The 14,697-nt window shown below is 45.8% G+C and overlaps 1 protein-coding gene across 1 annotated transcript in view; it reads left to right on the forward strand.

Annotated features, from left to right (window-relative positions):
* Positions 1-14,697, forward strand: part of LOC122927770 (kielin cysteine rich BMP regulator) — a 138,601-nt gene that overhangs the window by 38,897 nt on the left and 85,007 nt on the right. The window contains exons 8-10 of the mRNA XM_044279949.1: positions 1,267-1,363; positions 9,759-9,826; positions 11,359-11,529. Of these exons, the coding sequence (XP_044135884.1) occupies positions 1,267-1,363; positions 9,759-9,826; positions 11,359-11,529 (336 nt within the window). The remainder of the gene's footprint in view (positions 1-1,266; positions 1,364-9,758; positions 9,827-11,358; positions 11,530-14,697) is intronic.

The following is a 14,697-nucleotide window of genomic DNA, read 5'->3' on the forward strand; positions in this document are numbered from 1 at the left end:
CCCCCTATTGTTCCCCCAGTGGTGATAAAGCTCCCTACAGACCCCTCAGTAGTAATAAGGCCCCCATAGTGCGCTTAGTAGAAATAAGGCGGGTCTATAAGACCCTCCTATAGAGCCCCCAGTAGTAATAAGACCGCCTATAATGTCCCCTGGATCTGCAGTGCCCCCTGCAGTTATAATCCTCCCTCCACCATACAGTCCCATGTAAATAACATCACCTCCTCCCCAGCCGTCTCCAACGCACAATCCCATGTAAACCTCACCCCCTAAGGCTACTTTCACACTTGCGTTCGTGCGTATCTGTCCTGTACTTGTACAGGACGGATCCGCACTGATAATACAAACAAATGCATCCATTCAGGACCGATCCGTTTGTATTAGATTTGAATTTCTAAGTCCCAATACGGATCCGTCCTGACTTACATTAAAAGTCAATGGGGGACGGATCCGTATACAATTGCACCATTTTGTGTCAATGCAAAGGGATCCGTCCCCATTGACTTACATTATAAGTCAGGACGGATCCGTTTGGCTCCGCAAGGCCATGCGGACACAAAAACGCTTGCTTCCATGTCAATAACATCCCTCCCTTCAGCCCTAACATACATCCCAGTTAAATAACTACAACTCCCAGCATTGCTCTGCCTCTCCCTTCACTTACCTCTCCTCATGTACAGACATCACCATTAGGCTCCTTCTCCTCTTCACTCTGGTCCAATCCTGCACTGGTCACATGATGGTGACATAATCCGGTTCATCCTATCACAGCCTGTTTTGTTGATCACATGACCTGTGATATCACCACAGGTCCTTCACCTCTTCCCAGTGTATTAGATTCAATTGTATTGTCGTTCTGTGTACCATTCACAGCTACGGAACTTCCGAAAATAGCAGAGCTCACTTGTTCGGCTATTTTCGGAATGCCCATAGCAATAAATAGAGAGCATGCCACTCATACGTGGTGTGCTTTCCTTCATTTCAGGGGCTCCATTCTCTAGGTAGGAACCAACACCTATATGACATTGATGGCACATCATTAGTGGTATGCCATCAATGACCTAAATTGGCCAGCCTCGTTAAACTCTCCTATGCCGAGTGATTACAGTTGGAAGACCTTTCCTGTAAACTATTTGTCTTCTTTGTCTATGTTAGTATAAAGCAAGTCACAATAGCATGGTTCTAATACTAACAGTGATACATTTAGTAAATAACAAAACTATATCATGTCACCTGTCAAATAGTACAAAATGGATTGTTTCTGTTTAGAATGGAGAAGTTGCGTGCACCCAAAAGACTTGCCCCCCATTAGAATGTGCTCATCCAGTGACGCCACCTGGTGAATGTTGCCCTCGCTGTGTAAGAGGTGGGTAATGTCAGCCTTAGCGTTAAAGGAATATTATGGTTTCAGCAAATAAAGGTCTTGCTCACAGAATATAGACTGCTTTATGGTATCCATATGCCCTTTCGGGGCATATGTATGGGGATCGTCTTCATGAGACAATCTATTTAAGTAAGAATGCTCGCATTACACAGTTACAAGAAAAAGTAAATAAACTATTTGAAATTCTCTGGATTTCTGCATCGATTATTAATATAATGTGTTATGATTGTTATGTAGGTCACAGTTGTAGACAAACACAAGACAAACAATGTAGCTAAACTAATAACACACATTTGTACCATTCATTTCTTTTATTGAGCACACTGAGTAAAAATTCACAGTACAGGGAGAAAAGGTAAGTAAACCCTTTACATGAAATAACCTCTAGATTCCCCTTTAGCAGCAATCACCCTACCAAACATTTCTTGTTAGAGCAACTAAGATTTGCACAACATTGAGGAGGAATTCAGGATAATTCCTCTCTGTAGATGTGTTTCAATTCCTCAATATGTCTAGAGTGCCTTGTGTGCACAGTCCTCTTTAGGCCATGCAGCAGCATCTCAAACACAAGTCTTTTTCAACCATTTAATTCATTTACTTGTGTGTTGTGTGTCATTGTTTTGTTACATCACTCAGTCTCTTCCACTTGTGCTGTTGGGACTCCTGCCTTTACATTCATCTATAAAACGTTTTCACTAGTGTTGATCAAGCACCATAGTGCTCGGGAGCTCGGGCCGATCACCTCTACCGAGCACCCAAGCAAAATGGAAGTCAATGGGAGAACCCGAGCATTAAACCAGGCACCCCCTGCTCTGAAGAGAAGAGGGTGTCTGGTTCACAGGAAAAGGTCAGAAATTTATGGAAACACCACTAAAATGGTTTGGGAACAGCATGGGGTGGATGTCTGGATGCATCTTGGACTCCCAGCTTGCTGCTGGGAACGATGTTGTCCGAGCAGTAGGCCACTTTTACAGACTGACAATAATACGCACAAAACCGAAGCTAAAATCAATTTTAGACGGATGAAAAAATGTTAGGAAACATTCTTTCCTGTATATTTACTTGTATATAATGTGAAAGTACTGCGAAAAAGTACAAGGAAGAGGCACTCCGATACAACCTGTATATCACATAAAGGAGGGCCTCATTCACATTGTGGCACAATTGTTTAGGTAGTGGGACTCCTACACTCATAAAGCCTATGCAGTAAGTGAAAGGGCTGTCAAGAATTACAAGGAACCGGCGCTCCAATACACCCTTTATTACACATACACCCTTGGAAAATTATGATTGATGGCCTGCTGGTGACCTGACCCTCTAAAAAATTATATGCGAGGGCCTGCAGATGAGCTGACCCTGTAAAAGGTTTTAGGTGCTGGCCTGCAGGCGAGCAGACCCTATAAAAGATTGTAGGTAATGGCCTGCTGGTGAGCTGACCCTCTAAAAAACTATATGCAAGGGCCAGCAGTGAGCTGACCCTGTAAAAGATTTTAGGTGCGGGCCTGATGGTGAGCTGACCCTGTAAAACATTATATGCGAGGGCCTGCAGGTGAGCTGACCCTGTAAAAGATTGTAGGTGAAGGCCTGCTGGTGAGCTGACCCTCAAAAAAATTATATGCGAGGGCCTGCAGCTGAGCTGACCCTCAAAAAATGTATATGCGAGGGCCTGCAGATGAGCTAACCCTGTAAAAGATTTTAGGTGCGGGCCTGCAGGTGAGCTGACCCTGTAAAACAGGGGTGCACAACGTTTCCTGGTTGGGGGCCACATTGCCAGACTAAACCAATGACAAGGGTCGAAATTAAAATTTAAAGGTGTATTAACAACTGAAATTTTGTACTTATGGCATATTGAACACACATTATATACCATTAATGTCTAGTTACACTTCTAGTACACCAATCTAATGGGATAAATACATGAAAAATACATGTGAGCAGCCACAAGACATAGGCATACATGTCTCTTACCAGATGGTTGGGGGCCGCACAGAATAGTATCAAGGGCCGCATGTGGCCCCCGGGCCGCAGGCTGTGCACCCCTGCTGTAAAACATTATATGCGAGGGCCTGCAGGTGAGCTGACCCTGTAAAAGATTTTAGGTGCAGGCCTGCTGGTGAGCTTACCCTGTAAAACATTATATGCGACGGCCTGAAGGTGAGCTGACCCTGTAAAATATTTTAGGTGCGGGCCTGCTGGTTAGCTGACCCTGTAAAACATTATATACGAGGGCCTGAAGGTGAGCTAACCCTGTAAAAGATTGTAGGTTAGGGCCTGCTGGTGATCTGACCCTCTAAAAAACTATATATGCGACGCCCTGCAGCTGATCTGACCCTCTAAAAAATTATATGCGAGGGCCTGCAGGTGAGCTGACCCTGTAAAACATTATATGAGAAGGGCATATATGCGACAAATAAGCATGTTGATATGATGGAAGAGGAGGAGGAGGAGGATGAGAAAAGGAAAATTTAGTCATATACCCTTGTTTGTGATGGAAGGGGTCCATGGGAATAAAGTGTATTCAGGACATTTTAAATAAAACATTTAAAGTGCCTTTATGTTCAGCCGCTTTCCTCTGGTGGAGTCGAGAAGTCATGGTCAATCCAGGCCTTGTTCATTTTTATAAGAGTAAACCTGTCAGCATTTTCAGTTGACAGGCGGATACGCTTATCTGTTATAATGCCACCAGCAGCACTAAATACCTGCTCAGACAAAATGCTGGCGGCAGGGCAGGCTAGCACCTCCAAGGCATAGAGCACCAGTTCGTTCCACGTGTCCAGCTTGGACACCCAGTAGTCCTCAGAACTGAGGTATCGTTGAGGACGCTGACATGGTCTGCTATGTACTCCTTCACCATCTTCGAAAATTTCTCCCTCCTTGTCACAGTAGGCCGCGCATCAGGGTAAGGTAAGGGTGCTGGTGGGGTGTCATGAAACTGTCCCAGGCTTTGGAGAGTGTTACCCTGCCTCTGTTGGAACTGCTGTGTGTTCCCCTTGTCTCCCCCCCTCAGTTGCCCAAGAAATTTTTGGAGCAATTTTTCAACAAAGACCTTCTGGTACTGCACCATTTTGCTTGTCCTCTCCACCGGAGGAATGAGAGATGAGAAGTTCTCTTAGTAGCGGGGTTCGAGAAGAGTGAACAACCAGTAATCTGTGTTATCCAAAATGCGTATAATGTACGGGTCTCTGGAAAGGCAGCCTAACATGAAGTCAGCCATGTGTGCCAGAGTACCAAAAGTCAAGACTTCACTGTCGTCATCAGGAGGATGGCTTTCAATCTCCTCATTCTTTTCCTCCTCTTCTGCCCATCCACACTGAACAGATGGAATTAAACTTTCATGGGTATTACCCTCTGTAGTGGAGGCAACTGTCTCCTGCTCCTCCTCCTCTTCATCATCCAATTCGCGCTGAGAAGACGAACTGAGGGTGGTTTGGCTATCACCCTGTGTAATGTCTTCCCCCATTTCCACCTCTTCCACATGCAAAGCGTCATCCTTAATTGTGAGCAGCGAGCGTTTGAGTAAACACACAAGTTACGCTGATAATAGCGTTATCGCCGCTCACCATCTGTGATGATTCCTCAAAGTTTCTTAAAACCTCACAGAGAATAGACATCCATGCCCACTCGTCGCTTGTGAATAGCGTAAACTGACTGGATTGGTGACAACCATGTTGCAGCTGATATTCCACTACTGCCCTCTGCTGCTCACGAAGCCTGGCCAACATGTGGAACGTGGAGTTCCAGCGCATGCTCACGTCGCACAACAGCCGGTGAGCTGGCAATTTCCAGTGCTGCTGCAGCGTTGACAGACCGGCTGAAGCTGTTGATGACTTGGGGAAATGTGCACACACGCAGCGCACCCTCAACAGTATCTCAGGCAAATTGGGGTAGCTTTTGAGAAACCACTGAACCACTAAGTTTAAGATGTGGGCTAGGGATGAGATGTGTGTGAGCTTGCCGAGCTCCAAAGCCACCACCAAGTTACTGCCATTATCAGACACAACCATGCCTGGTTCTAGGTTGAGTAGCGAGAGCCACAGCTCAGTCTGGTCTCTTATTCCCTGCCACAGTTCTGCGGCAGTGTGCTGTTTGTGACCTAAGCAGATTAGTTTCAGCACGGCCTGTTGACACTTCCCCACTGCAGTGCTACACTGCTTCCAGCGACCGACTAATGTATGACTGGTGCTAAAAGAGGATAATTCTGAGGTGGAATGGAGGAGGAGGCGGAGGAGGATAAGTGGGGGTTGGAGCAACTAACGTCGGTGGTGGTGGAAACCCTGATGGAATTAGGGCCTGCAATCCTTGGTGTCGTTAGCACCTGTGCCATCCCAGGGTACGACTCGCTCCCGGCCTCCACAACGTTCACCCAGTGTGCGGTAAGGGAAATGTAGCGTCCCTGGTCGAATGCACTTGTCCATCTATCCGCGGTTAAGTTGACCTTCCCAGTAACTGCGTTGGTCAGGGCGCGTGTGATGTTACAGGATAAATGTTGGTGTAAGGCGGGCACGGCACACCTTGAAAAATAGTGGCGGCTGGGGACTGCGTAACTCAGGACGGCTGCCAACATCAGACTGCGGAAGGCCTCAGTGTCCACAAGCCTAAATTCAAACATTTCCAAGGCCAGTAATTTGGAAAGTTGCGCATTTAGTGCTATGGCCTGTGGGTGGGTGGCTGGGTATTTGCACTCGCGTTCAAATGCCTGGGGTAAGAACATTTGTATGCTGCACTGGGACACGGAAGTGGATGTGGTCGCTGATGGTGCTTGCGAAGGTCCAGGTGCAGGACGGGAGGTATCCGGGCCTGCACCTTTGACAGGGGATTGGCCAGCACGTAACACAGGTGAATAGGAGGCAGTGGTGTGACCTGCAGACACAGACTGTGGACCCAGGTGTCCGGCCCATTTATTATGGTGCTGGGATGCCATGTGGCGGATACTGCTGGTGGTGGTAAGGTTGCTAGTGTTCATGCCCCGGCTCATTTTGGTACGGCACAGGTTGCAAACTACTATTCTTTTGTTGTCCGCACTTTCCCCCAAAAAGCGCCATACTGCAGAACACCTACCTTTTGTAAGGGAGATTTTTGCAGGAGGGTGCTACGTGCCTTCTCCCTTTTACCACCCCACTGCCTCTTCCAGCCTGTTGCGGTATCCCTCCCCCTCTGTACTGCTGTCCTCGCACAACTTTCCACCTTCCCAGGTTGGGTCAGTGACTTCATCATCCACCATCTCCTCTTCCACTTCCTGACTCTACTCATCCTCTTGACTTGTTGACATAACCACAACCTTAGTGATTGACAACTGTCTCATCCTCTTCATCAACCTCTTGAGACAGTAATTGCCGTTGACTTATTGGCAACTGTTTCTCATCATCATCCACCTCATTAAACGGTAATTGCTGTTCCCCACTGTCATCTTCTTGTGACTGGGGATGCTCAAGAGTTTGGGAATCAGGGCACAAGATCTGTCCCTCTTCAAGCAGGCTGTCACGGAAGGTGTACAGAAAACTAGAAGACACAAAATGAAGATCCGACTGACTGGATCCAAAACTAAGGAACAAAAGGAAGAGCCCTGCAACAGACCTGGCTCTCTCCCTAACTGCTCAGCCTATGCAAAAATCTCAATGGTAGATGATCGCATATCCTCGTACCTCGACTGTATAACACCTGAACACCCTATAATAGTGAGCGGACACGACCACCGGCTCCCTACACTTGATACGGAGGGAGTCAGGGTCACCTGGGATCCAGCAAACAGGAAAACACAAATGAATGAACAAAACTTATCTATAGAAGACTCAGTAGTAGCATCAGCATGCACACACTCCAGGAAGTTGTAAACACCAAACGTTGCCACGGGCAGCCACAGGCGAAGGGAAAATGTCAGAGTGCACACAAAACATAAAACACAGTGCACACCAGACATTCAGAGTGCATACAAACACCCACACAAACCAAAGGCAACCGCACACATACCTGTTGTCTGCGGCAACCGCACTTGAGGCAAAAGCAAAGTGCCCCCAGCTGCGGTTGACACAACACCAGACCGCAACTGTATGCGGCTCCCAAGGAGTCACGGCCATAAGCATGGTCGTGACACAGGCTTGGCGAGAGGGCCAAATCAAGGAAAGGCGCAGAAAATTGCTCCTCGGAAAATCCGAGTGTGTGATCACTTGTTTGCCCAGACTTCCATGGTGGGAGGAAGGAGCATCAGGGTGAGGATTGTGTTAAGCAGACTCTTGGCTACTGAGACTGGACTTGGTGGAAGATAGGGTCGTGCTTAAGCGATTGGAAGCATTATCTGCTGGTCGCACTGGTCTGACTTCAAGAGTACTCTCCTGCGCCGCCGTGCAAACTGGGACATAAAGCTAGGTATCGTGGATGATTGTTTTTCTTGTGCTCTGGCTTAAGGCATAGTTTCAATGAGCCCAGGGCCTCGGCCTCTGCGTGCATCATCAGCATCACGGCCACTTCCGTGTCCCTTACTGCTCGCCTTCTTCATGATAAATATCATATATGCTTGAAAGTATGTCACGTGTACAGTAGAGTAGGATTTGGAAGTGTATGCGCAAATTTTTTTTAAAAGGTATTTAGGATGTGGAAACATCACACAGGAGATATCCCGCAGATAATGTCAATGCTGTCACCAGTGGCTAATAAAAAATTACAGGGAATGTCACAGGTATTTGGAATAAGGAAACGTTATACAGGAGAGGTACCACTGGTAATGTCACTTGTATTATCTGAACTGATGCGTTTGTGCAGATTCATGACAGATCCGCACCAAACGCAAGTGTTAAAGTTGCCTTACACTGGAGATGTGGCGCAGCTAATATCACTGTCCGCAGCAGACACCGTCTATGGAAAAAGTACACTGGATGTCACAGATTTTTTTGGGATGCGCAGACTTTACACTGGAGATGTGGCGCAGCTAATGTCGCTGTCTGCAGCAGCCTAACTATTGTACGCTATTTAGTGCAGGATGCGCTAAAAATAGATATTGTTGCCACACACAATAGTCTTTAGAAAGACTTTTGGGTCTGTAAAGTTTTAGCTATTTAGCGCAGTTTGCGCTAAAAAAAAGATATTGCTGCTGCCACACACAATAGTCATTAAAAGGACTTTTTGGTCTCTGAAAAGTTTTGGTGGTAAAAATATTTTTAAATCACTCCCTACACTCTCTGTCCCTTCCTCAGCACAGCTCTCCCTAACTAAGAAAGAGCCGAACATGCGTCATCGGGTGCTATATAACCCCGATGATGCGTTCCACCTAGCCAATAACTGTAATGCCAGCAGCCAATATGGCTACGGCATTACAGTGAGGGCAGCACTTAGCTGCACGTTTATTGGCTGGGTAGCAGCCAAGAAACATGCGGGGCGGAGACTCAAGCCGAACTGGTGTTAGGCCGAGCATGCTCGATCCTCACTTTTTTCACACAACTTAGAATTCATTATTTCTTCAATGAGCAAAGGCTTCTGGACATGATACTCACTCTACCATGCCTCACAGTTGGGATGACTTGCACATTTGTGATAAAAAGTTCCACTTTTCACTCATCTATCCATGCAACAGTTTTCCAGAAGGTGGTCTCAGCAAATCAGGAGACTGGATTTTTTTTTTGGACAGCAGCAGCCAGCCTCCTTTCATGAACGATGAACTCCATTCTTGTTGGGTGCTTTGCTAATGGACACATGAACAGAGTCTTCTGTAGGTCATTTGCTGTTATCCTTCAGTTTTTCTCACCTCTTTAAGGAGTACCCATTGTGATCTTGGAGGGATGATAACAGAAAACCCACTCCTAGCAACAGTGCTGAAATGTCTTCATTTTAGATAATTTGTCCAACTGCGGTAATCTTTAGCAATGTTTGTAGCCTTTTCCAGCTTTATGCATCTCTATAACATGTTTTCTAAGGTCTTCTGGAATTTGTTGCCATAGAGGCATAGCTTACACTTGCCAATCTTTAATGTGAAGAACAGATTTGTCAGTAACAAGGGGTTGTGGGCCTTTAATGGCCAAAGCATCGGTGAAACCCACACATTTCATCCAATCTTCTTCATTGATATATTGTTGAAATTGTACAACTGTGCGTTATCAGTTTAGTTAGACAGTGTTTGTCTATAATTGTGGCTAAGATAACAATGAGACTTAATTATATTGGCAATAAATGCAGAAATCTAGGTAATTCCAAAGGGTTCCCTTTCTTTTTCTTACAGCTGTAAATAAGGGAATAGATTGGAATGGTATATTTTGCTATAAAATTCACCTTTAATTACACCAGGCTGTTATTGTCGGACCCCAGCAGATCCTTTTCAACAAATGGAGTGAATTCCTCTAGGGCTCATTAGTGTTGATATTGCAAATCACACTTTTTGTTTTTATTTTAGGCTGCTCTGATGGTCACCTAGATGGAGAAACATGGAAGAAGGATTCATGTATAAGCTGTACTTGTCAGGTAACGTATAGAGAAAAGTCATCTTTATCAAAATATGTATTTTGCTAGTTAGAATGACTGATATTTAACACTCCATGAATGTCCTTTGTGATAAAGCTGTGCACATCCACACTCAGCCTTAGGCTACATGCACACGACCGTATGTGTTTTGCAGTCCGCAAATTGTGGATCTGCAAAGCCAAACGGATGACATCCGTATGGCATCTGTTTTTTTTGCATATCCTTTTTTCTGCGTATCCATTGTAATAATGCCTATACTTGTCCGCAAACTAGAAAAAAATAGGACATGCACTTTTTTTTTGCGGAGCTATGGTGTGCTGTCCGCATTTTTTGCAGACCCACTGAAGTGAATTGGTCCGCATCCTATTCGCAAAAAAGACGAAACAGACACGGAAACAAACAACGTTCGTGTGCATGTAGCCTTATTTGAATGTCAGACGCTGGCAGACCAGCGGTACGCTTCACTGCCCTGACGCACCACATGGTAAAGGCCACACGTGCTCCATGTGAAACAGTATCTGGGTTCATTTGGAGTAAACATGTCCTTCTAAGTCAGCACCACCTTAATTCTTCCCCCCCCCACCTCCATCTGTTAGAACCACACAGCTGGTTAGGGAGTGGGGGCTCTTCCTCTACCCGAGACCCTTGTCCCCTGATGAGTTAGGGGGTCTTCTATAGGTAGAGGTTGTTTCTTTAAGATTAGCATATACTCTCATATGAAACGCGTAGGGACTTTCAGTATATCCTCACAATAGTTCTTCACTTTTACCATCTTTTTGTATTGCCCTGGTTCTCTAAGCCCCCTATTGGGCCACTTCCCCTGTCCTGGCTGGGTCACCTAGGGCAATCTATTTAGGGTTAGGTTCCGGACGGGGCAACCCCTTGCGGGGATAAGACCCCATGTTAGGAGGTTTACTTTAGGGCATACTAGGCCAAGTAGGGCATAAACAGGGACAGACTTTCCCTGTGGCCCTCCAGCATAAATTTACCACCCACTGGAGGATGTATTCAGGCATGAGAACATCCTCTCCTTGGGTACTGGACTAGAAGGTCCTGACCGTCCACCACCGGTAAGATCCACCCTTTTTCTTTAGCCTATTGGCATGTTCTTAGACCCCTGGCATACCGCCGTGGTCTTTACTTGGTGTACGTTCATTGGTCAAATAGTCTTAAACACGCCCCGTCCAGAGGCGGTAATGTGGACCTGATCATAAGGTGACCTGTTATCACAGGTTCCCTGCCGTTGTGTGTTATTGTTTGTCTGTAAGTTGTTGTTTTTTTTCCAATCCTGGGATCTTAATTGTCCTAATAAACGTTAGGTTTTAATACGTTACTGCCCTTTTGCTTTACATAGTTCTAATTACCAAGCAGTTTACCCGGGGGAGTGCCCTTGCACCTTCTCCCCTTAGGGACCACCCTTTATAATTCTTACTACTTATTTGAACGTGGAAAGGTCCCTAATATATAATCTACAGTTTCCTGTTTTGGTTCTTACATTCAGTACATTGTTCGATTGTGATTTCACACAACAGGGAGGCTCTGTGAAGTGCATCTCCGCCATATGTGACACCATCACTTGTGAGCATCCTTTCACTCCACCTGGAAAGTGCTGCCCAGAATGCGTTAGCTGCCAGTACCATGGACAGGTTCTGAGGAATGGTGAAAGGTTCCAACCAGATCTGTGTACCACTTGCACATGCAAGGTAAGTATGATACCAAGGGTTTATGTAGTGTGCACGACTGTCACAGACTGGATCTCTGCTATAATATGGAGCAGTAATCTGTCACCTTAATGCTTTTCATACTATGTTTGAAGGTCACAAGCTCTGATGGTTTCATCCCTTTTATAATGGCAGAGACCTAGAAATAGGAAACATATGCAACGCCCGTACATGCGACTAGGGTCCTTTTAGTATGTGGTAAATGTCATTTTTCATGACGCCAGTTGCATTTCAGCAACAAGGAATTAGATCCCCCTATGTAGAAGGTGTTGGTGGAACCCAGGTGTAGGAATGCCAGAGTGGTATGAGGGCTGCCTATAGTGTCCCTTATGTGTGGCTTTAGCACTTGTCACGCTGCTCCTACCTAGATATCTGGAACCCCAGGCGTCGCCGGATGAAGCAGAGCAAATAGGGTGAATAGGTGGTGGAGAGGATGATGAGAGAGATTGAGTCCAGGCTTTGTATATAGTTCAACTGTAGCTTTACTTTGCAGAAACGTTTCTTCAAACAGTTTACAGACTTGGTCTTGGTTTCCAGCAAGTTTTTGGCTACTTTCACACTAGCGTTTTTCTTTTCCGGCGCTGAGTTCCGTCCTAGGGGCTCAAATCCGGAAAAGAACTGATCAGTTTTATCCTAATGCATTCTGAATGGAGAGTCCGTCCCTCAGGATGCATCAGGATGTCTTCTGTTCAGTCTTTTTGACTGATCAGGCTTTTCAGAAAAACGTACCATGCAGTATTTTTACCTCCGGCCAAAAATCCTGAACACTTTGACTGAACGCCTGATCAGGCTTTTTTCCCATTGACTTGCATTTAGGCTACTTTCACACTAGCGTTCGATCGGATCCGTTCTGAACGGATCCGATCATATTAATGCAGACGGAGGCTCCGTTCAGTACGGATCCGTCTGCATTAATAACTTAGAAAAAATTCTAAGTGTAAAAGTAGCCTGAGCGGATCCGTTCAGACTTTCAATGTAAAGTCAATGGGAGACGGATCTGCTTGAAGATTGAGCCATATGGTGACATCTTCAAGCGGATCCGTTCCCATTGACTTACATTGTAAGTCTGAACGGATCCGCTCGCCTCCGCACGGCCAGGCGGACAGCTGAACGTTGCAAGCAGCGTTCAGCTGTCCGCCTGTCCGTGCGGAGGCGAGCGGAGCGGAGGCTGAACGCCGCCAGACTGATGCAGTCTGAGCGGATCCGCTCCATTCAGACTGCATCAGGGCTGGACGGAGGCGTTCGGGTCCGCTCGTGAGCTCCTTCAAACGGAGCTCACGAACGGACCTATGAACGCTAGTGTGAAAGTAGCCTAACGCCGGATCCGGCGACGTGTGTTCAGTCAAAACGGATCCGGCTTTTGCATGTTAAACCTGAAAAATAGGAAAAAAAAGTTAAAGTCCATAAATGGCAGATCCGTTTTTTCCAATGCATTTTTCCATTGTGATCGAAAGCCTGATCAGGATTCAAATGTAATCAGTTTTCACACGTTTTTCCGGATCCGGTGGGCAGTTCCGGTGTCGGAATTGAACGTCGGATTCAAACAACGCTAGTGTGAAAGTAGCCTTAGCTTGAAAATGGCAGGCAAACACATTCGGCTCTGCTACATCTGTCAGTATTAAATAGGAACTTTTCCTATTGCTTTCTGCTGCAACTTCTCTCTTTCTGTCTGTATGGCAAGGGCAACGTCTTCCTGGCTAATGAGACTTCTAAAAGTGGTCTCTGCTCCAGCAGAACTGGAGGTGTTCTGGCTGGTGTGGGCAGCACACGTCCAGGAAGGACACAGCACTGTAGACCTGCTCCCTCAACTAACTGGAACGCACTGGTCCCACCCTTTCTGCAGGACATGGGGCTCGCGCCCACTCCTCCACGGGGGGGGTAGAATGGAATGGAAGGTTCCACTCTATTCTATCTACTGCTCTGCCATATTCTCTGCCACCTGCTGGTGAACCCGGCACATTACATTTGAACATAAACAGATGTATAACAGGAAATGCACAATATATGGGACCTGGAATAAATGTATAAAATTACATTGAGATTGCATACCCAGACAGAAACAGGGCGTAGGTGTGGTAATGCCCCTTGGGGCGTAACACATATGCAAGCAAAAGAAAGGGAACAGGACAGATAGAGTTACAGATGTAAAGAGAAGGGTATACTGTACTACACAAAGGAGAAATAGGACATATACTGTACATAGATACATAACCGAGATACATGTGCAAATGTACAGATCTAAAGACAGACCTCAATACTGGTTACTGTAGCAAAATTGTATAGATGAAAGTATAAAATAAAGGGACTTAACTCGTTAAATATAGAGCTGCAGCAAACTTTAGGCTGACACTTAACATAAGCCATTGAAAAATTCAAGTTAAAGTATGCTGCAAGCTTGTATTTTGAGGAGGACCTATCGCCTCTCCTGAAACTGTACTCTGGAGCATCTATTCTTCTGACTCTGTGTTGCCATTCTGCCACTATTCCTACTAGAAATGTATGAATGAATTGCTAGCAGACTGCAATAAAGAACCATCTCGTGTTACCAGTTGGGGGGGGGGGGGGGGGGGGGGGGATGTCCCCGCACATACTGCTACTGGCAGCACTGATTGGATAGTGTCAGACTGTGCAAGGAGACCCCCCCCCCCATCCGACTGGTAACACACAGATGGACATTTATTGAAAAGATGGGCCAGCATTGTTGCTACATAGGGAATGCAAGTACAAACCGGATTCCAAAAAAGTTGGGACACTATACAAATCGTGAATAAAAACTGAATGCAATGATGTGGAGATGGCAAATGTCAATATTTTATTTGTAATTGAACGTAGATGACAGATCAAACGTTTAATCCGAGTAAATGTATCATTTTAAAGGAAAAATAAGTTGATTCAAAACTTCACGGTGTCAACAAATCCCAAAAAAGTTGGGACAAGTAGAAATAAGAGGCTGGAAAAAGTAAATTTGAGCATAACGAAGAGCTGGAAGACCAATTAACACTAATTAGGTCAATTGGCAACATGATTGGGTATAAAAAGAGCTTCTCAGAGTGGCAGTGTCTCTCAGAAGCCAAGATGGGTAGAGGATCACCAATTCCCACAATGTTGCGCAGAAAGATAGTGGAGCGATATCAGAAAGGTGTTACCCAG

This window comes from Bufo gargarizans, chromosome 2 (genome assembly GCF_014858855.1).
Source record: "Bufo gargarizans isolate SCDJY-AF-19 chromosome 2, ASM1485885v1, whole genome shotgun sequence".
NCBI lineage: Eukaryota > Metazoa > Chordata > Amphibia > Anura > Bufonidae > Bufo > Bufo gargarizans.